The sequence below is a fragment of the Choloepus didactylus genome, chromosome 1 (genome assembly GCF_015220235.1).
Source record: "Choloepus didactylus isolate mChoDid1 chromosome 1, mChoDid1.pri, whole genome shotgun sequence".
Taxonomy (NCBI): Eukaryota; Metazoa; Chordata; class Mammalia; order Pilosa; family Megalonychidae; genus Choloepus; species Choloepus didactylus.
Window position 1 is genome coordinate 168698556 of NC_051307.1, and position 21805 is coordinate 168720360.

At 40.2% G+C, this 21805-nt stretch overlaps 1 protein-coding gene across 2 annotated transcripts in view; it reads left to right on the top strand.

Annotated features, from left to right (window-relative positions):
• PLCL2 (phospholipase C like 2) overlaps positions 1-21805 on the top strand; it is a 211598-nt gene that overhangs the window by 163244 nt on the left and 26549 nt on the right. For both annotated transcript variants that reach the window (XM_037845556.1, XM_037845565.1), the window contains exon 4: positions 7422-7497. In XM_037845556.1, the coding sequence (XP_037701484.1) occupies positions 7422-7497 (76 nt within the window). The remainder of the gene's footprint in view (positions 1-7421; positions 7498-21805) is intronic.

Consider the following 21805-nt stretch of genomic DNA (forward strand, 5'->3'; position numbering starts at 1 on the left):
CAGGAGGTGCTGGTAACCAGACACTAATATAAAATCCCTTAGTGACAACTATATAAAAGTATGTTGCACTACATAAATGGTATGTGTCCCCATGGTAGGTCACTGGGCTGGCAGCAGGATGGTTAACTGCTGTGCCCACAACTCAAACTTATGCATTTAAAGGGGATTGATGGAATTAATACTTTTGCAAAGATGGAATTAATGCTTTTGCATTAATACAAATATTGCTTATAAAATCGGCCACTCTACTTGGCCTTGCATTATATTGCCATGTTAATATGATATACACAGAGAAAACAACATAATTTAAAGTGTTTTTCCCTTTAGCTCATCTGTTAATGCCACTCCCCACACACCTGCTTTTGTCCAGAATGAGTTGCTTATTCTAGTAGTTTCACATTAAAATATAAATGATTTTTATAATAATGAATTGATAAGTGGAGCCAAGTAAATTGTTGATCGTTGACATTTAAAAAATACGTTTTCCTAAAGCACTTTATAGAAATATTTTTAAATCAACTTTAGGTGAAAGCGGGTGGTTGAGCTGATGCTATCGTACTGTGTGCAGTACCTGTCAGGTGATAGAATGTTTCTTTCTGCTTTGATACATCCTTCTAAATGGGATGCCTTTTCCTCTTTTCTCCACCTACACATCTGCACCTCATATGTTATGACCTATATGGTATTGTGGAAAGAGCAGGGGTTTGGGATCAGACAGAATACTAGCTCCATTGATTATTAATTACAGTTCCTTTTCTTAGTACCAGATGACCTTGGGAAAGTTCCTCAACTCTCATATCTTCAGGATTCACATCTGTAAAACTGACACCATAAATGCCTGCCTCACATAGCTAATGTGAGCATTAAATGAAATAGCACGAGGTGTGTTCCTGATACAGAGGAGGCATTGCATTGCTTTCATTTTCATTCATTGAACCAACATATGCACTGTGTCTAAGCAGCACAGCTCATTATAAAGTAGCAGATCCAGATAGAAATTGGTCCCCACTAGATCATTTGGCGCCCACATTACCTCTGCTGTATCTTCAGTGGCTCAGGCTGTGCATTCAGTCAGATTTGTTGGCTGAATGAAAGCAAGCCACCAGCCAGCTGGCTAAGGCAGGAAGGAAGGCACACTGCCAGGCCCTGCCCTCTCAACCCACTGACTCTTACCCTAGTGCTCTCCTAGGAGCTTCTTTAACAATACCTGGAGGGGATCTTTCACAGAGGAGAAGTATGCAAATGCTACAAGAGTTGAGGATTAATGAACTCATGCCAAGGACAAGAATTGTGCATTGTTTAACATCCTTGTGTTAATTTAATTATAAATGTATACCCTAATTATATAAATGTACCCCGTCTATAAAAAGATATAAACTGGCAATTACTCATCTCAAAGGAAGTGGAGAAAACATTTAATAACCAGTGTGGCAAAGTGAATTTTGTCGGTTTTAGATGTGTTTGCTTTCTTCTTTGTCTACAGTCTCCTGACTGTTTACTTTGTGCCTGCCTTATCCTAGGCTGGTTCCCTCGGGAATGCCCCTCTAATATCGTCTGCCACATGCCTGCTGCTGTTTATTTCCAAACCTGAGAGAAACGACTTCTCACTAGGTTTGCATTTTCCACCCTGGTTTATTAGCCACCTTCATACTCTGCATACTGCTAATAAGTAAGAGGGGCTTATTCACTCCCATTATCAGGAAAAGAACTTCCTTATTGAAGTCCAAGCATAAATGGATCCTTCTCTGAGCCTTAACATGGACTCCTGACACCACCATTGCACTCCCATTAAATATCCCACCCAGCGGCCATGGCTGAGGACTATTTAACTTCATCATACCCAATAGCACACAGACTACATTAGCAATGCCACATTTATTGCAGTTATTTGTTCATCCGTGTTCTTTTCCTGCCATACTCCCCAGGTCAGCCATGTTCCTTATTCATCCTCAGCATTAGCTTAGAGCTCCCCATAGAGGACCCACAATAAACAGTCGTCCTGAGAATAAACAAATGATACTCCAAGTATTACAGAGCACAGGAGGTTGACAAGCTTCCATATCTAGACACCTGAGACATGTGCATTTCCTAAGCCTTGAGTATATTTTACAGTTGAAAAGTAAATAATTATTTAATCGTTGGTGATACTTTCAACTGGAAGATGCTTAAAGAATAATAATGTGATTTGTTGTTTCTCTGAGCTTCATCACACCAGGCTTTTCAAGTAGGACTAAAATTAGTAATGAGTGTTTGAAACATTGCCAGTGAACATATGAAAGGAAGGCATACTCATTCAGCTAATTGAGGGCTACTAGAAGATGTCTTGCCAGCCTTCTGGATAAAAGGGGAGTCAACTGTGACATCTACCACTTGTAAATGTCTTTGCTGTGCCAGTCAATTCATAAGCATCCTTACATTTAACTCTCATATAGTATCTTTTATGAAGCTCATTTTACACTAAGGAAATTATGGCTCAGTGAGATGAAACATCTTGTCCTATTTGACAAAGCTAATGAAGAGCAAAACCAGGATTTGATCCTATAGGAATCTGTGCTCTCTCTGCCCCTCCACCACTTCAGGATGCCTGCCTTGACCACCTTCCCCCACGGGGGTCCCTAGGTGTGAGCCTGGTTTAATGCTGCAGTTCTGTTCTACTACCTTCCTTCTCTTACTGCTCCTGGCCTGCCCATTTGCTTTATTTTTTTTTCTTTTTCCTGCTTAGATGATGGGGGCACAGTTGGCCAGTACTTTGATACTGAACGCCATCCTTGCTTGAAGAAGTCCTTGCTTCTTTAGATCTCTCATTTGGCTTGACACCAAAACTGAAGAAGGTTACTGATGACAGTGTGAACCTTTTCAGTATGCAAATTATGTAGTGGTACAAATGACTTTATGTCGTGTAATCAAGTTCTTAAGTATTCGTTTTTATCTCTGCCTATTGAATATGTCAAGCTGTAAAGGAGAATATTTTAATTTACAGGAATGACTCAGATATTGAAGAATGAATGTGAGAATACAAAACCCAAAATGCAAACTCCACCAGTAGGTGGTGGACTTCTTGAAGACAGGAGTGGTATCCTGAGGTCACTGTATCCCCACTTCCTACCCAGTGGCTTCCTATAGTAGATCCTCAGTGTATGATGAATGAAGATGTAAATGAATACCTGCTTTGGTATTCAAACTTTTCAGTGTTTACATAGTGTGCCGGTTTGAATGTATTTTGTCCCCCAGAAAAGCCATATTCTTTGATGCAATCTTGTGTGGGCAGACCTATCAGTGTTAGATTGTAATTCTTTGAGTGTTTCCGTGGAGATGCGCCCCACCCAACTGTAGGTGATAACTCTGATGAGATATTTCCATGGAGGCACAGCCCCACCCATTCAGGGTGGGCCTTGATCAGTGGAGCCATATAAATGGGCTGACAAACAGAAAGAACTCAGTGCAGCTGCAGCTGAGAGTGACATTTTGAAGAGGAGCTACAGCCAAGAGGGACACTTTGAAGAAAGCACAGGAGCTGCAGATGAGAGACAGTTTGAAGATGGCTGTTGAAAGCAGACTTTTGCTCCAGAGAAGCTAAGAGAAAACAAATACCCCAAGTGCAACTAAGAGTTAACGTTTTTCAGGAACTGCAGCCTAGAGAGGAACGTCCTGGGAGAATATGAATATATCAAGCTGTAAAGGAGAATATTTTAATTTACAGGAATGACTCAGATCTTGAAGAATGAATGTGAAAATAACAAAACCAGAACTTTGGAGCAGATACCAGCCACGTGCCTTCCCAGCTAACAGCTTTTCTGGACACCATTGGCCATCCTCCAGTGAAGGTACCCGATTGCTGATGTGTTACCTTGGACATTTTATGGCCTTGAGACGGTAACTGTGTAGCCAAATAAATCCCCTTTTATAAAAGCCAGTCCATCTCTGGTGTTTTGCTTTCCAGCAGCATTAGCAAACTAGAACACAGTTTTCTTAAACGGTGGGTTGATAAATGCTGTTTGACTAACTTTAAGAATCTAGTGTACTTTTTAAGAGGCATGTTAGTTATGCTTCTGTTTAAATAGATGCGGCTAATCAAAATAAAGTGTTCTCTAAGTTATACTTTATAATTTCACCTCTATAAATGTAATTATTATAAAATAATTGATGTGACAGTGTGGTGGTTTGGAACTGTATGTAGCCCCAGAAAAGCAAGTTCTTAAAGTTAATCCATTCCTTTGGGTGTGGACCCATTATAAGTAGGACCTTTTGGTGAGGCTTCTTCAGTTAAGGTGTGACCCACCTCATTCAGGATGGGTCTTAATCTTCTTACTGCAGTCCTTTATAAGAGAATGAAATTCAGACAGAGAGAAAGCCCTGGAAGCAAAAAGCTGAAAGCAGCAAAACTCAGAAGAGAAGGGAGAGACAGCTGACACCACCATGTGCCTTACCACGTGGGAGAGGAGCCAAGGATCACCAGCAGCCAGTCTTTGAGAAGAAAGCGTCACCTTGATGATGCCTTGATTTGGACATTTTCTCAGCTTCCAAACTGTAAGCTAATAAATTCCCCACTGTTAAGCCAACCCATTTTATATTTGCTTTCAGTAGCCTAGGAAACTAAAACAGATTTTGGTATCAGCAGAGTAAGGTGTTGCTATTACAAATACCAAAAATGTAGAACTGGCTTTGGAACTAGGTAATGTGTAGGGGCTGGAAGAATTATGAGGTGCTTGATAGAAAAGGCCTAGATTGCTTTGAAAAGACTGTTGGTAGAAATATGAATGCTAACAGTACTTCTGATGAGGCCTTAAGAAGAAATGGTGAATGTGTCATTGGAAACTGGAAGAAAGGCTATCTTTGTTTTCAAGTGGCAGAGAACTTGGAAAAATTGAGTCCTAATGTTGGATGGAAGGCAGAATTTGAAAGTGATGAGCTTGGATGTTTAGCTGAGGAGATTTCCATACTAAATGCGGAAAGTACTACCTGGTTTCTCCTAGCGGCTTATAGTAAAATGCAAGAGGAAAGGAATAAGCTGAGAACTGAACTCCTGGGTACAGAGAAACCAGAAATTGATGGCTTGGGAAATTCTGAGCTTCTGGAAAATGAGTCCCCAGAAAATAAGTCCCCATGTGAATGTTTAACTGAACGTGGATCCAGTGAGCCATTTCAATGCAAATCAGGATTGGAAGTGCAGTTATCCAGAAAGGATTTGTGGAAAGTTCTTTTGCCTGATGGTTTGGACCCCTGTGTACTACATGCGAAACTGACAAGATTTTTGAGAGATCTGTATGAACAGGGCTACTGCCAGTCTGGACTAAAAGGGACAGATTGAAGGAAAAATCACTTCAAGGGCAGAAACATGGAAGCTGAAGTCTGAGCTGAAGACGTCTTCTTGGGCCAAGAGAGGAGGCCCACCCATATGTGTGGAAAGATGAGTCTGCCCTGGCACTTGGAGAAAGCGGGCCCAGCAGGCCATCTGCCACATTCTTCAAGAAGAGCGTTAACCACCCCAGATTTCTCAGATGCTGGGGGAATTGCAGAGAGTCTGGCCACTACCCCAGTGTTTGATGAAGGTGGAGCCTAGAGCCTGGCCACCATCCTCATGCTGGATGAGGGTGGAGCCTTCACCCCAGTATTTGGGGAGAGCATGGCCCTGCACAAGCACTTGGAAAGATTGGGGCTGCCGCTTTATCAGGCCCAGAAGACAAAACACCATTCTATAAATGACTCTCAGACCTTGAAGTCTAATGGAGTATGACCTGCAGGGTTTCAGAATTGTTTGGAACCCATGACCTCTGTTTTCCTTCCAGTTTCTCCTTATGGGAATGGGAATCTTTATCCTATGCCTGTCCTTACTTTGTATATTGGAAGCATATAACTAGTTCTCTAGGTTTCCCAGGTCCACAGATGGAGGGAATTGTGCCCCAAGACAGACCACACCTATAGCCAATTTTGATAAGACTTTGTACTTAGTATTCTTTTTGCAGTGATTTAAGGTTTTTAGGATACTATGATGGAATGAATGTATTTTGCATATGGAAATAACATGTCTTTTGGGGGGTCCAGAGGGTGTAGTGTATTGGTTTGGAACTGTATGTACCCCCAAAAAGTATATTCTTAAAGTTAATCCATTCCTATGGGTGTAGACCCATTGAAAGTAGGACCTTTTGATGAGGCTTCTTCAGTTAAGGTGTGACCCACCTCATTCAGGATGGGTCTTAATCTTCTTACTGCAGTCCTTTATAAGAGAATGAAATTCAGACAGAGAGAAAGCCCTGGAAGCAAAAAGCTGAAGGCAGCGAAACTCAGAAGAGAAGAGAGAGACCAGTTGACACCACCATGTTCTTTGCCATGTGGTGCAGGAGCCAAGGTCGACCGGCAGCCAGTCTTTGGGAAGAAAGCATCGCTTTGATTGTGCCTTGATTTGGACATTTTCTCAGCCTCCGACTGTAAGCTAATAAATTCCCACTGTTAAGCCAACCCATTTCATGGTATCTGCTTACAACAGCTTAGGAAACTAAAACAGACAGTAATAAATTCTGTAAGGAAAAACAAGGCAGAATTTAAAGGAATGGAGAATGATTGGTGGGCATTTGTTATTAAAATGGGACGGTCAGGTAAATTAGGGAGTAAGATTACGATGCAAAACATTTGGACATTTAAATACAAACAGTATCTATGCTAAGGTGAGCATCAGACATACCCATTTAAGCCTTGAGAGATGAATCTGGTTATTCCGTTTACATAGTGATGTTAGAGCCAAAAAGATTATTTCAGATAGCTCTTTTCCTAGCTTTTTGTTAAGTAGAATGATTGATCACCTGTACCTATCCCTTCTCTTATTCACGCTTGGGCTTTTAAAACAATCACGTGCAATTTGGAATAAGAAATGAAATTTAAATATTTACAGCCATTGATAGAATACATTAAAAACACTATTTTAAGAGGTATCAGTAGTGAAGAATGGTATCAAATAAATGCTGTTTTTTGATCTTCTGAGTTTTATTAAACTGATTTCCAGATGAAGTCATTTTGGCTGAAGTGGGTGAGGTATTTGGTGGTGGAACTTTCTATAAAATGATGTTGAAAAAAACTGTTAAAGTGAATGATTGAAAATGTGACTTAAAACCAGATCAGATGTGCACATATTTATTTGTAGCTTGGCACACCAAAGAAGGTCAGTTCAAGTTCGGTGTTGTACTAGTCTACCTACCTCTGGAACATAATATTTACAATATTCTTTAAACCATTGTTTGGGGGTGTGCAACTATTGTTTTCCACAATGGGTACATACATATTTGAATGTGTTTAGCGGAAAGTCAGATTAAAAGCATTTTGCTTCATCACCACAGCCTCTTTTTTGGGGGGAGAAGAATCATGCACATGTGCAGGAGGGTGTCAGATAGTTGTGGGGTGTAATCTTGTGTCTTGATGTTCTTTTGCAGATGATTCAGTCCCTCAAGGCCTTGATTGAAAATGCAGATGCTGTGTATGAAAAGATTGTACATTGTCAGAAGGCAGGTAAGTGAATGGTGTTTCTTTTCTTTAAAATAAAATTAGTAGCATCATATTTTACTCTTAAACTATGTGGAAGAATATTGTCATTTCATCTTTTTTGATAGGCTATCAAGAAAATTGGATATAAGGAAGTATTTTGCCATGGCTAAAGAAAATAGAAAATACTAACTTAGTGGTTCTCAACCCTGATAACAAAATCACCTGAAGGAGCTTTTAAACTATAAAGGCGTTGGTCTGGACTTGGGCTTGGGAATCAATAGTTGTTAAAACCTCCCAGGTTTTTCTAATGTGCACCCAGATGCCAGATTGAGAAGCCCTGCACTAGTCTGTTCTTCAGTGTTACCTGTGTTGCCAAATACCGTACCAGTGCCCATGACTTTTTAGTACAGGGAGGAAAGGTGAGGCTTGAGGGGAGACTGATAGAGAAAAGAAATGGTTTCTTAAAAAGGAGAATGGGCATCAGTTACAGCCTTCTAACACTTTTTAGTGCACTGGCATTTTCAAATGCCAATAAATTCATTAATTTAACATCCCAGTGTTGCTCGAGCTTATATAATTCTACTTACATTGACAACCATCTACCCAATTTTAGCTGCTATAAAATTAAAAAAATCAAGTATGCTGGATTGTAAAAGAACAGATAAAATGGAGTTCTTTCAGCTTTCAAATACTGTTTTGTGTCAGCCTGGAAGATTCTAATAAGGAGAATGTTTGTAAGTCATAAATAAGAATATCTGTCTTTAATTCCTAATGTTTCTTCTTGCTTTTCTTTAAAATGAAGACACTGTAACTATTACCTAGGCTGAAAAAAGAAAATCATCTCTTATCTCAGACATGAAGTTGTCTAAAATAGATTGAAGACAAGAATATCTGTGACAGTTTTCTTTGTGGGTGTTTGTTGAAGGACTTCCCATGTGAGGTCTTCTATTAACTGGCCCACTCATTTTGCCAATATTCTTAATATTTATTATTTAACCATGTGCTCATTCATTTACTAAATATGTTATGAATTTCTACTATGCATAGGGTACTTGGTAGCTTTTGCATACCAAAATACAAAAACAGAAGCAAGATCGGTTCTTTCCTTTTCAAATCTTAAAATCTAGCAGTCTGAAAGTAAGCCCACGCATCATTCATTCATTCAGTCAAACATATCAAATGTTTACTTTGTGGAACTTGGGAGGCTGAACTTGGTTGCGAGGCAGTGAGGGGTTTTGAGCAGAGTGGCTGTGTACAGAACCAGTGGTGGACAGAATCCAGTTGGGGACTTTGGCAATAGTGGCGGAAGGTGCTTAGCACCTCTGGAAGCAACAAGGAAGGAGCAGAAGAGACTCTGGGCCAGTCATCTGACCTCTTCTTTGGTCTGCTCTTCACATTCCCTGAATATTTCCAATTAATAAGCTTTTCATAAGCCATCCCTCTGATAAATCTTCACTCTCCCTCCTCTCTGCCAGTCTGTGTTTCATTTCTCTTTTTCAATTTGTCTCAACACTCTTCCAGGAGCCATTTGTGAGTCCAGGATTTATTTTACCTAGGCATTCTCTTCAGCTCTTCAAACCGTTTATTTGTTTCAGTTGATAAAGTTTCTTCAGTTGTGTATTTGATTAATGTGTTCCATCTTCCAATCAACATAATAATTTACTATGGCACCAAGATTGTATGTTGAGTTACTGCCTATGTTTTACCCATGACATCTGTTTTAACATTCTGCACAGTTGTCACTCAAATATTAACTGACTAAATGTGATTTGACTTTTAAGTACTCAGTTCTTTTAGGCACAGGTATCATTATGAGAATTGTGAGACTATTAAAATTTGAAACTTCATTCATCAGAAAAAAGAACTATTTATTAATTCAGCAATTTGAGTTATTGCCAATTGCTTGCAACTTCATTGGTTTGTGAAATTTTATAATTTCTAGCATAATGTGGCTTCATGTTGTTCTGTTGGTTTCAGTAAATTGTATGTGTGCTGGTATTTAAAAAGCTGAAAAGTCCTGTCTCTTAGGGATTTTGCTTAGAGGAAAAAAAAATAACTACTGTGCAAGAGTTCATGCTGCTCTGGGTTTAAAGATCTTTAGAAACATATTGAAGATTATCTTTTGCTTTCACAGTTACTGCTGAATGCCTACACAGCCCTTCTGTTACCCTGAGTACTTAAATTTTAAGTCCTTTGATTTTCTGTTTCTCATGTTTACAGTTATTGTAAAGGCATAAAGTCATTTGTCATATGAAGAATTGCTAATTTGTATTGGGCTCAAAAAACATTTGAATAAGATTTTACTCTTGTTAAGTAACTGTTATTTTCTTTGAAAACTGTAATCTTAATTACAATGACAAAATGACAAGATATAGGTCACCAAGTGCTGCAAGATAGAATTATTTTAAATAAAAATCTTTAAACATGGATCTTTTTTTTTCTTATTAGGTAAGCCTTCATTTAAAGACCTAAATGAAAATAAGGAGTCACCCCCGCCCCCACCCCCACCCCATTCACAAGATCAAAAATAAGCCCAGTCCTGGCTGTGTAACTGATTTACTTGGAGACGAAAATGTGTATGCAGGTGATTCTGCTGCAAGAGAGAGTGGGCAGGAGAGGAAAGCCAAGAAGTAAGCACCCTCCTAACCAGCGGTAGGGGAGGCACCTGCAGGCCCTGTAGGAGGATGGCCCCGAGGGACCCTTGGGGAGACCCCTGGGGAACAACCAGGTGATGAGCAGCCCAGGCAGCCTCTCTTTCAAGAGGAGGATGTGGCAGCAAACGGAATGAGAGACTTACAGGGAAATTTTATTAAGAAAAGAGTAACATGTTCCTAGAAATAGGAAAGATCCAGTGAAGAGGAAAATATTAAAGGAGATGAAGTGGGGTTAAGGGTGGAGGGGGTGAAAGGGGCAGAGCCAAGTGCATCGTGAAACGCTTGACCTTGAAAAGGCGGCAGGGCCCCTCTTCCTCCCATGTAGTACAGAAAGAATCTCAGAATCAGAGAAATTTTGAGAAGGAGAGGAATGTTTTCCATTGAAGAGGTGGGCAGCAAGTAGAGCCATAGGGGAGTAGCAGCTTTGGGGGCTAGGAAGTGAAAGAGTGGGATTAAGGACAGGGGTAAAATCGTGGGAGCGCTTGCTCAGAGTTGGGATCTGGAGGGCCCAGTAAAAGGGACTTACTAAACACTGGGTCATGCAGGGTGATGTGGTATGAGTGAGTCTGGGCTGCATGTGAGTAAGAAAGATGAATGAATAATAAATGTCCCAACTATACAAGAAGGAGGATGTATAAAAGAATAACCACAGGTAAGCACACAACACACACACACATTCCCATAAATCAAACAAAATGCTTGTTCTAACAAGAAATAACAAATTAGGTGATTTAAGAATACATGAAGAGGTGTTGAACAGGAATTCGCAGAGTGAGAAGCATAAAAGTTCATTTTTCAAAAGTTTATAAATGTTTACAGAAGATTTGTTAAGTTTTTTTGTCAAATTCTATCAAATTTGTGAAATTCTAGTATCTACCCCTTTCTGCCTTTTAATGGCCAAAACGTTAGCCTATCTTTGAATTGTCCCTTTCTATTCACTTCATTGATCGACTTCATAAAGGTTAGGAAGATATTCTAGAAGGAAACCCAAACTGCTTTCTTAAGTGAGCTGGGTATTTTGGTCAGGTGATTTTAAATGGAAAGTAAATTGTTCTCTGGAGGGAGGAAAAAGGAAATCAATGATGGTTCTCTTGTTAAAGGTGGTGAATTAACACATGCATTTAATCTCCACTCCCTTCTGAAACCCCATTTAAAATGACAATAAAGAGTTTTTGTTTTAAAGGCATCAATCCATAAGGAAAAAACAAAAACAAACAAAAAAACTGGAAGCACCAAAATTTTGGAACCTGAAAAAAAGATGAGCAAGTTGTAATTGACTTGGCAAAGTCAAGAAAGTTGGATCCAAAGCTGACAGCAGGGAAAGGCGACCAGCAATAGAACTTCCTGGCACCAGGACCCCGGCAGCTGGGGCAGAGGTAGAGACAAAGGAGAAAAACTGAACGCTGGGTTAAGAGCAGTTAGAGCCCAGGTGACTAAAAGACTGTGAGGGTCTTGACAGTTGGGGAGGTTACAGTCAGCAAAATTCTCATCCTTCAGGTTGGGAATTTAACAGGTACTTGGGGGGGAAAAATCTAACTAAACACTGTAAGTCTGTTACTTAGACTTATGCGTATACCTACCAAAAACGGAGGAAAACTCATTGCTAAAGAGGTTGAATGTGACTGCTGCTGGGAAAGGGGAATTGGTGACAACTATTTGGCTCTTTAAATTATGTGTATGTAAATTCTGATTAAAGAAAAACAAAAAACAAAATTTAAATCAAAAAAGAAGACGGAAGGAAGGAATCAGGGATAGAAGCTGGGGACTCCCTGACCGAGGGTCCCCACCCACAGGCCTTGCATCAGCTTCGGGATCCCGAGGGCAGGAGGACTGCGGAGGCCCCGTGCCTGGGAGGGGAGCCTGGTGCCTCTCCTGGCGGAAGAACTGGTTCATACGCTTTGGGAATGACTGAGAAGGGAGGATCGAGCTGCAAATTAAAGAAAACCCAGCTCATGCCAGGCCTGTTTATATAGAAGCTTTGTTTTTTGTTTTTTTTTGTTTTGTTTTGTTTTTGTTTTGTTTTTTAACTTCTAAGGGAGTCTCAAGCACAGTAGCCAGGGTTGCATCGTTACTGGGTGAAGTGGGATATAAGGTAACTTTCCAAATAATAAAAGCTTTAATTACCCTGCATTTTAACCAGTTTAATGGAAACATTTCTATAGCAGATTCTGTACATCTCTGCTTTCTTAAACTTTATTTGCTAAAAAATAATTTGATCTTTTCTTGTTACAACTCCTAGTCACCATTTTCATGCTCCATTTAATGCAGGGATTTCCCAGGAGCCTTTCAGTTGAGGAGGTCCCGTACCCTGCGCACTAGAGGGGCAGCTTGCTCTGTCAGTTCACATCCTCCTCCTAGTTACACCTTTGTTCCATTCCCTTTCATTCAACTCTCACTTCCTACTGCTAATTTGCACTGTTTCCAACTGTCTTATTTGTACACTGCTCTCTTTTTCCTTTCTAATTTGCTGGTTCTAGTCCTCTGAGCAGTTGGCATCTCCCTGTAACCAAGCTTGATAGATTTGTCTTGCCAAAAAGCGGATGACAGCCCGACCCACTCCCACACAGGAGAACTAGCAGAATGTCAGGCCTGACCTACGTGCCCTGGGTTAGATTGCTCAGAAGGCTGTTTCATTTTTGCAAACTCCCCGGATCTCAGCATGTTCTTAGAAGCAGAGGTTACCAGATAAGTAATCTGTCACCATCCGTCACTGGGTTTGCTCACGTCATTATCTCCCCAATACAGTAAACATAAAATCATCTGTAGAGTTGATTCTGAAAGCACTTCACAAGTGTTCTGTTTGAAAATACTTGTAAGAGGAAACCTCGGAGCCTTATAACTTTCCTTTAAGTCAGAATACTGCTCAACTCTGTTTGACTGAGGTAAAGATTCTTCCCTGGAGATCCAGAGCCCCACATTCTTGTGCCCTCTGTACCATGTTTTGCTGTGTGACTTTAGATTAGTCCCTTGACCCCTCTCTGCCTCATTTTTCTTCCTTCTAAATGGCAGTGAATTATGTGATTCCTGATGGCCTTGTGAATTCTAAAATGCAGTGACCTAAGAGCAATTGTGCAAGCAGCCATTTTAGAATGGATTGAAATTACAATTAACTTTTAAAGATTGAACAAAGACTCCCTTCCATGGTTTGCAGTCCCTCAGCATTTGTTTTCTTGGGCTGGGGGGCGGGGGTGGAGGGGGCTGGGAGTTAATGCCTAACTTTGAAGGGGAAGAGTGAGCCTCTTTGAAGGGCAGACACTGGGAACCCGTGGTAGGGCATGATATCTCCTTAGGAGCCCTCAGCATCTCTCTCTTCTTAAAGACACTGGATCTTGAATCACCAGATCCTCTAGTGGGCACTTGCTAATTAATTAACTAACAATTACCAAAGCCTGGGGAAGCCAAGAAGTAGCAAGGTCATCAGTAGCCTCTCTTTCTCTCTCTCTTTTTAATTCCACCAAAAGGAAACTTAATCACTGTTAAGGGAAGGTGGAGGAAGTAATCACAAAAGTGACAGTTAGGCCAACTCAGGGTGAAAACTTCAAAATAAGAAACTGGTCTCCAGAAACTCCCTATCTTACCACCCTCTACCATCTCCTGTTCCTGTTGCCTCTTTTCTGCTCTTAAGAGTCCTACATCAACTCTCATACTAATAGTATTTTTCCTAAGTGTGGTCAGAATCTTCTGTGCATGGCTGTTCACTATTTCTTTGCCTCATACCCCAAATAGTAAACCTTTCAAGGTTAGGGCTCAGGAATTTGCATTTTAATGAGTACATTCAGGTTTTGTGGACCTCTCTTCAGAAGGTAGAACAGAACACCCCCTCTTCCCCCTTTTGGGTTCTTTATCCAGATCTGAGTCCCCTTCCCTGACTCTCAACCCACACAGCCAAGACGTGTTGCTTGAAGAGCATATTCATTCTTCATGACGTCTTTCTGTGGTGAGATCTCACCAGTGCCATGAAATGAAGAGGAGGGACCTGTTGACCTTCCCTGTTGACCTTCTGGGATATCTGACCTGTGATCAAATCCCAAAGCTGTGCTTTCTTGTCACATTTTCTTCCCCTCCTTCCTTTGTAAACCCACGGGAGTCTCTGATACTAGCACTTTTTTATTTAAATAGTAACGCTCAAGATCAACTCAGCAGATGGTCAGCTCGAGAAAGGTCAGGAGTGACCATTGCTAGGTCAGGCTACATTTCAATTCTGGAGCTCAGGCCAAATGCTGCTTTTGTTATTATTACTTCTGTCATTCTTATCTGTGTTGGTTTGAAGTTGTATGTGCCCTAGAAAAGGTCATGTTCTTTTAATCCATTCCTGTGGATGGGACCCTTAGATTAGGTTATTATTTCAGTTGAGGAATGCCCCAAAGGTGGGTCTTAATCCTCTTACTGGAGTTCTTTATAAGAAGATAAAAGACAGAAAAAAGCCCCAGAGATTTTTAGAGGAAAAGCCCCACACAAAAGCTAAGACAGAAGCTAAAAGAGAAAAACATGCAGAAGCTCAGAGGGGAAGTCACTGAAGCCAGAAGCTGAAGCAATGAAACCCAAGAGAGAGGGACCAGCAGACATCACCATGTGCCTTGCTATCTGACAGCTCACCAGTAGCTGGTCTTCAGAGAAGGTTTCATCCTGTTGGTGCCTTAATTTGGACATTTTCATGGCCTTAGAACTGTAAACTTGTAAGGTTATAAATCCTCATTGTTAAAACCCAGACCATTTCTTATATTTTGCAGTTCATCAGCTTTAGCAAACTAAAATGTCTGTTAAAGCTGAAAGGAACCACAATTCAAGTAACGTCAACAAACAAAGGAAATTACCTTTCTCAGACAAATGCCAGTAGGTTGAAAGAGGTTGTAAAAGGGTGTGTGTATGTGTGTGTGTGTATTTCTGTTGGCCTAGATGATTTCTAAGGTTTTTCCAGCTCTCAAATTCTGTGATCTATAAATCCTATAAAACAATATAAATATATAAGGGATTGTAGTGGGTATAAATGAAAAAATGCATTCTAAAAACATGTTAGCCATATTTAGAGATAAACTTTCTTATAATACAGAATTTACAGCAACTGTAAGCTGCATTCTTTCATTATAGATCAGTGTCATTACATGTTAACGTATTAAAGGAGAAACCCAGTCATGCACTTGTGGAATGTGTTCACTGTCAAGATACTATGCTAATTAATTTCTTGGAAATGCAAAAAAGAATTATTATAGGTCTCTACTGTTATTGAAAATTAATAAAATACAACCAAGTAAGTGGCACAGATAGCAGGTACAAAAGAAATCTGAAGAATGGAGCAATCTCAAAGCATTTTGTTTGTAGAGAAGATGCAGCTTGAACTGGGGGCTTGAAGGAATGCAGGATTCATGTAGACAGTACAGGAGGAATCAGGCATTTTGGAATGGGGGGCAAATCTTAGAAGGCTTCATCATCACGGTGTGCTTTCAGTGCTCAGGAAATATATGATCCTGGCTAAAGGGAAATATTTGCTTCAGGAAGCAGCAAAAATTCAGGTTGGGGCAAATGATGGAAGCCCTTTACTTCAAGGCTAAAGGGTTTGGGTTTGATTTTCCAGGCCACTGTTTCCCAAAGCCTGATTCAAGGAACACTAGTCCTTCTCCTTGGGCAAAGGATTTGATCTTCACATTTTTATAACACTGCTTATTCCCCTTTGGACATTCTTAGTGCACATTAGCATTCTGAATATCCTCCAGTTTAGCTCAACATCTCTCCAACTTACTTGGTTGTAAAGCTCTTGTTTCAAGTCTATCTGTCAGTGTCTTGAACACTTCAAGAAGCTGCCAAGAGCAGTAGGGTCTTTAAGTAGTTAGGGGCCTGTTTGGGGACTCAACAATTGACTCATCTCTCTTCTTTGCCTCTATGTTCACATTCTCCTCCCAGTAATGGACTGCAGATGCCCACAATGTCAGAATAGGAAGAAGGTATTTGTGAAGGTGTGCTGAGCATTGATATCACAGTAGGATGGTGAAATGGAAATAGCTAGTAGGTTGTTGAGATGATGCCAGTGAAGCTTGGGGTGGAGGTCAGGCCTAGAGATAAATTGCTTGTCATCCAAATGGAACAGTTACTTGAGTGGATGAGTTCTCTAAGGAAAAAAAGGGTTGGGAGGAAATACAGAAAATCCTGGAGTATGGCTGGTTATTTTACTTCAACCTAAAAGCTTAAAAACATTCACAACACATCTTATCCCTTTCCCCTGCCTTATTTTGTCTTTTTTCTGTAGCAATCAGTATCTTCCAACATCCCATATAATAATTGTTGCTTATTGTCTGTCTTCCCCTTACCAGAATGTAATCTTGTTGAGGCCAGGAATCTTTGTTTCATTCATGGCATAACCCAAATGCCAAGAACAGTGCCTGGCACAAAGCTGGCACTTGATAAGTATTTGTTGAATTGAATTGAACTGAGTGTAGACTGATGTGTTTATTTTTCCATTCTTTTATTCAGCCATTATTAGGTTCTTAATCTCAGTCTGACCAGAAACTGGGAGTCCTTGGATTAATAGAATACAGACCCTGCCCTCAGAGTGCTCCAGGTCCAGTGTTGGAGGTATGAGAAGGTCACCAAGTGCACTGGTATTAAGTACAGCAGGGAGGGTTCATTGTACAGCAGAGACAGCACAGAGAAGGAGTGATTAACTCTGCCTCTGCACCAGGTTTTAATACAGGAGCAGAATGAAGCTGGTGGTTTGTCCAGGAGACATGGCAGGTGGAGACAGGAATTCCAGGCAAGAGCATGGCATGTACAGGGGCAAGAAGGCCCACCTAGCAGTAGCAGTGAGCATCTTGGAGTATCACACAGCAAAGATGGAAGCAGTAATTGAGACTGGAGATGCAGGCAAGGAAATAACAAAAATCCAGAAGCTTTGACATAAAATTAAAAAAAAAAAAGATGATGTATTAGAGTATTAGAGTGCATTAAAATAACTCTACATGGCAAAAGCTATCCAAAGTAAAGTCAAAACAAAAGCTAGAGACAGAAAAAAATATTTGCAATGCGTGTCATAAATAAGAGGCTAATGCCTATTGTATAAGGAGCTCCTACAGATCAGTAAGAAAAAGGCCAACAACTCAATGTTCGTATTCTTTGCAAAGAATACGAACAGACATTTCACAATAAGAGAAATTCAGAAGACTCTAAAACAAAATGAAAATATGTTCAACCTCATTCATAAAATATGCAAAGTAATGAGTACACTGTGATTTATACATTGATTTAACAAATATTTTTAAGCATCTCCCATATACTACTGCAGTTACAGGGAATATAGTAATGAACAAAAATGTCTAAATCCCTGCCATCATGAAGCTTAAATCCAGTTGTGGGAGAAAGAAAATAAACAAAAAAAGCCCAATAAGTAAAATACTTAGTGTCAGATCATGAGTGTTTTGGAAACAATAAAGCAGAGAAAGGAGATAGTGGGGAGTGTGTTGCTACCACAGTGCATTGTGGAAACACATGTTCAGGGTACAACAGAAACTTTCAGCAAACCATCTCTTTATTGTGCAGAACAAAGAATCCAGAAAGGGCAAATCTCCTTGTCGCATACACAGCACAAAGTGTCCAAAAGACCACGGGAAGACGTCCCATCACAGCCGGCCTCCCCAGGCAGCCGAAAACTGCTCCATGTCAGGGGCGGGGGGTGGATAGATGGCAGCTCCACAGGCTCCCTTCGTGTCGGAGAAGAGACCAAGCTGGACTGTTTGTGTGGTTTTTATGGGGAAAGAGGGGCTGCTGAGATTTCCTGTTCTGATAAGCATCAGGGGCTGCTTGCTCCTGGGTTTAAGGTCTGGGCTTTTTGTTAGACTTCACATCTCCCCATGCTGTGGAATGGCACCCACTAGAAAAGGAGTTGGGAGCAGCAGGAAGGCCAAAGGATGGCTGCTTAGATGTGTTTGTGGACTCCCCAGAGAAGGGGGTGGGGATAGGTGAGGTCTGTGGGGTGGCCCCTGAACAGGTGTCTGTGATCTCCCTGACAGATTGGGGTGCCAGGGCGAGAGTAGAGGGTGGCTGGTTTAGGTAGTGTTCAGGGAAGGCCTCAGTGAAATGGTGAGATTTGTGCAGAGACATGGGTGAATCTGGGGAAGCAAGTTGTGCCACTGTCTGGGAAGGAATTATCCCAGGAAGAGGGGCCAAGATTGCAGAGGACATGCGATGAGGAACCGCGCCATGCGCAAGCGGAGGGGGCAGTAAGCCAGAGAGACAAGGATGGGCCAGATGATACGGGGCCCTGCAGTGGCTGCTGGAAGCTGGACCTCTTTGAGGGTCTTAGCATAGGAGTGGCTACGTCACATAGCCTAGGGGCAGACACCAGAAAACCACTCAGGCTTTTGCAGCCATTGAGGCCAATCAGTAAGCTTGGTGCAAGGTGGTTGCAGGGAGCTGATGAGAGATGGTTAGATTCTAGATATTCTGAATGTCTCACTGACAGCATTTATGGATGGATTGGATGTGGAATAGAAGAGAAAGGGGGAGTTGGTATACTTCAAGATTTAGGCTTGAACACCTGAAAGGATGGAGCTGCTGTTTATGAAGATGAGGAGGACCGAGGGAGGAGGGGATTGGGGGTGAAGATCAGGAGTTTGGTTTTGGACAAGTTAAGTTTGATAAGCCTGGAATATTTCCAAGTATAAAGTTGAAAGAGAGGCCCACGCTGGAGGTAGTAGGTTTGGATGCCTTAAGCACAAAGTAAAGCCAGGAGACTGATGCCATCCAAGTGACTGTGAGAAAGAAAGGAAGGAAGGGAGGGAGGGGGATTTAGCTGTTGGGAAGATGAGGAAAAACAATCACAGAAGGTTAAGATGCAGCATTTGGAGAGGAGGAAGAGAATACTGTTGTTCTAGAAGCCACATGCACGAGGTGTTTCAAGGAGACCCCATTTTTCATGTATCAGATCCATGTGTTTTTATCAAAGACCGCAAAGTTTGCTCACTCACAGGTCATGGAGGATTGGGGAAGCTGTAGTGGAAACTGGCCCTCTCACATTGTTGGGGGGAATGTCAATTGGGTCCATTCCTAGGGAAGGCCATATGGCAGAAAGTGTTAGAATTATAGATTACTTACACTTTAAACCAACAATTCTGTTTTTAGGCGTTTATTCTACAAATGTATTCACAAATCTAGGGAATGACATATGTACAAAGTTTTCTTTGTAACATCGGAACAACCTAAATATTCAACAGGAGGCCCTGGGCTAAGTGCATTATGATATATCCATACATGAGAATATTATTCTCCATAAAAAATAGAGAATATATATGTATATATTCTCCTACACACACACACACTGTACATATATGCCTATATAAGGATGACCTTGTATGCAAATATAGGGACAAATGTATACATACTGTTTAAAAATGCAAGGCAAAGTATGTATTATTCATTAACATTTATTTTAAAAGATGGGGCTGGGAGAACAGTCTTGTTTGCTTGTGATTGCATCACTGTCTAACAAGAGTAACAGTGGTTGCCTGATGGGAGGGAACAAGGAGGCTGGGGGCTGTGCAAGGGAAAGAGTCACATATACTAGTCTATACTGTTTAAGTTGTTGAACCATATGAGTATCTTTTCTTTCAAAAAATTAAAGTTATAAAAGGTATAAAAAAGAAGCAAGAAGGGGACAGGGTGAGATCATGAGGGCCCGTGCATTAAAGTAATCATGCCAAACTGGTAGAGAAGAAAAGAATCAGTTTGAGTCACAATCCAAACAAAAATATTTTAAGAATAAAAAAGTCATCTTTGAGTATATATAAACTGGGGTAAAGAAGGCCTTTTTATTCCTCAGTGAGACGGAGTGAGGAGGGTCCTGCTGAACACATTGTTTCTCATCTAATCCCACCACAAGTGAATCCCATGGCCGTGTGTTTAGAAAGATGGCATGGCAATTAGATTCCATGAAGGACTAAAATTACACACCTTCATCTCACCTAGATTTACCCAGATGGAAAATGCTGGCGGAAGAAGGAAACCTCCTTATAATTCATTGACAAATTGTACTGCTGTGGATTTGGCATCACAGGGATTTTGATCATCCATCTGGGTATCACTGATTTATTTAAAAGACCTGGTTTATCTGTTCCGTCTCATGCAGAATGGGATTTAACAGCTCCGAATCATCCTAAAATAATTTGGCTTTTGCTGATGCCAAGACTGTGCGGGAAGAAGGCCAAGAAAGAGAGATTACCAACTGGAACTATATGAAAAGTAATTAGGCAGTTACATGCCTCCATGTGGATTATGGAATGCCCACGTGTGGCTGGCACACCCAAACTTCAGAGCCCTGGAGGTTAGGAGTGGAGCATGTGGTTCATAAAGGCTTTAATTGCAACAGGTAGTGTAAGTAAAGAAGTGGGGAAGAATGATCAGATACCTGTGTTTTGTTCTCAGCGTAGTAAAATATTGTGCCACAAGACACTCGCAGGCCATGTTATGTTGAAGTGATTTTAAGACTGTTGCTAAATTGACCTCTTGAATAAGGCCCAGATAAACCCGTGTTGTATGGAATTCCATCTTCTAAGCAGCATCCCACTAAAGCTGGTTTGGGGAATTTGAAATATCATTTATTAAAATATATAAATATATCTTTATTTGTAACCATTTGAAAGATTTTACCCTTTTGCTTTTGGTTTCTTTTTTCAACACACACACTCAAAAATACTTTTGCACTTGTTATGCTTGTGATAGGAGAGCTTTTTTAGGACAGCAAAGTAAATTTTCAGTTGAAAAACTAGTGTTTATATATATCAGACTTAAGAACAATATGTCTGTTTTTTGAGTATTTTTAAAAATTATTTCTGCTTCTAAATTTTTTTAGCCATGTGCTATATACTCTATTTTAGATTCAAATCATTTAGATTGGTAGAGAAAATCCCAACTAGAATATTTGAAATGTCATCTGCTTTATGTTTGGCAAGAATAAATGGCATTTGTTTTAATGAGAAGAGAAGATGATGCCATATTTCTGATTTGGCCCCTCTTCTTTTAAAGGAAAAGCATTTTTTTAAAAAATCCTCTTTTTTATATCTTGTTATTGTATATATCATATTTCATGTATTTTAATGGTTGTTTGGTTTTCATCTAAGTTTATTATCTGTGGTTGGGAAACATAAAACATGATACAAGTGAAAATTTCTCTTTACTGCATTCCATTACAGTTTTATGCAGTTATTTGTTAGTGTTCTTAATTAATTTAATTATGTCATCTTGAAAAATTTGCACTCATTTACTAATTTTCATAAAATATGATATTTAATATATCAACATATTTCATTTTGTTATTAGGTTTGAAAAATCTTTTAAAATATTTAAATTATGAAGTATTTCAATGCAGTAATTAGAAAATTGTGTGAAACTAAAACTTCATCTATCAAACATATAAACTGTAAGGATTTTCAAGAGGTGACATGGAAAGCAGTATTATCTTGCCAAAATATAATTCTTTACATAAAAATCCAGTAATAGGCTTTTGTGTAGCCATCCCTATTTTTTAAGAATTAATGTTATAGCTATAAGTCAAAAAGTTAAATCACTTGTGCAGTTTCCACCATGAACTGATGGATGGCCCAACCTTGTTGTTTGTTCTCTGCTCTGTATCTTTCATTCCTTTTAGGCCAGAACTGATCTACATTCTCATTGCCATTTCCTGATTAGGGATTTTT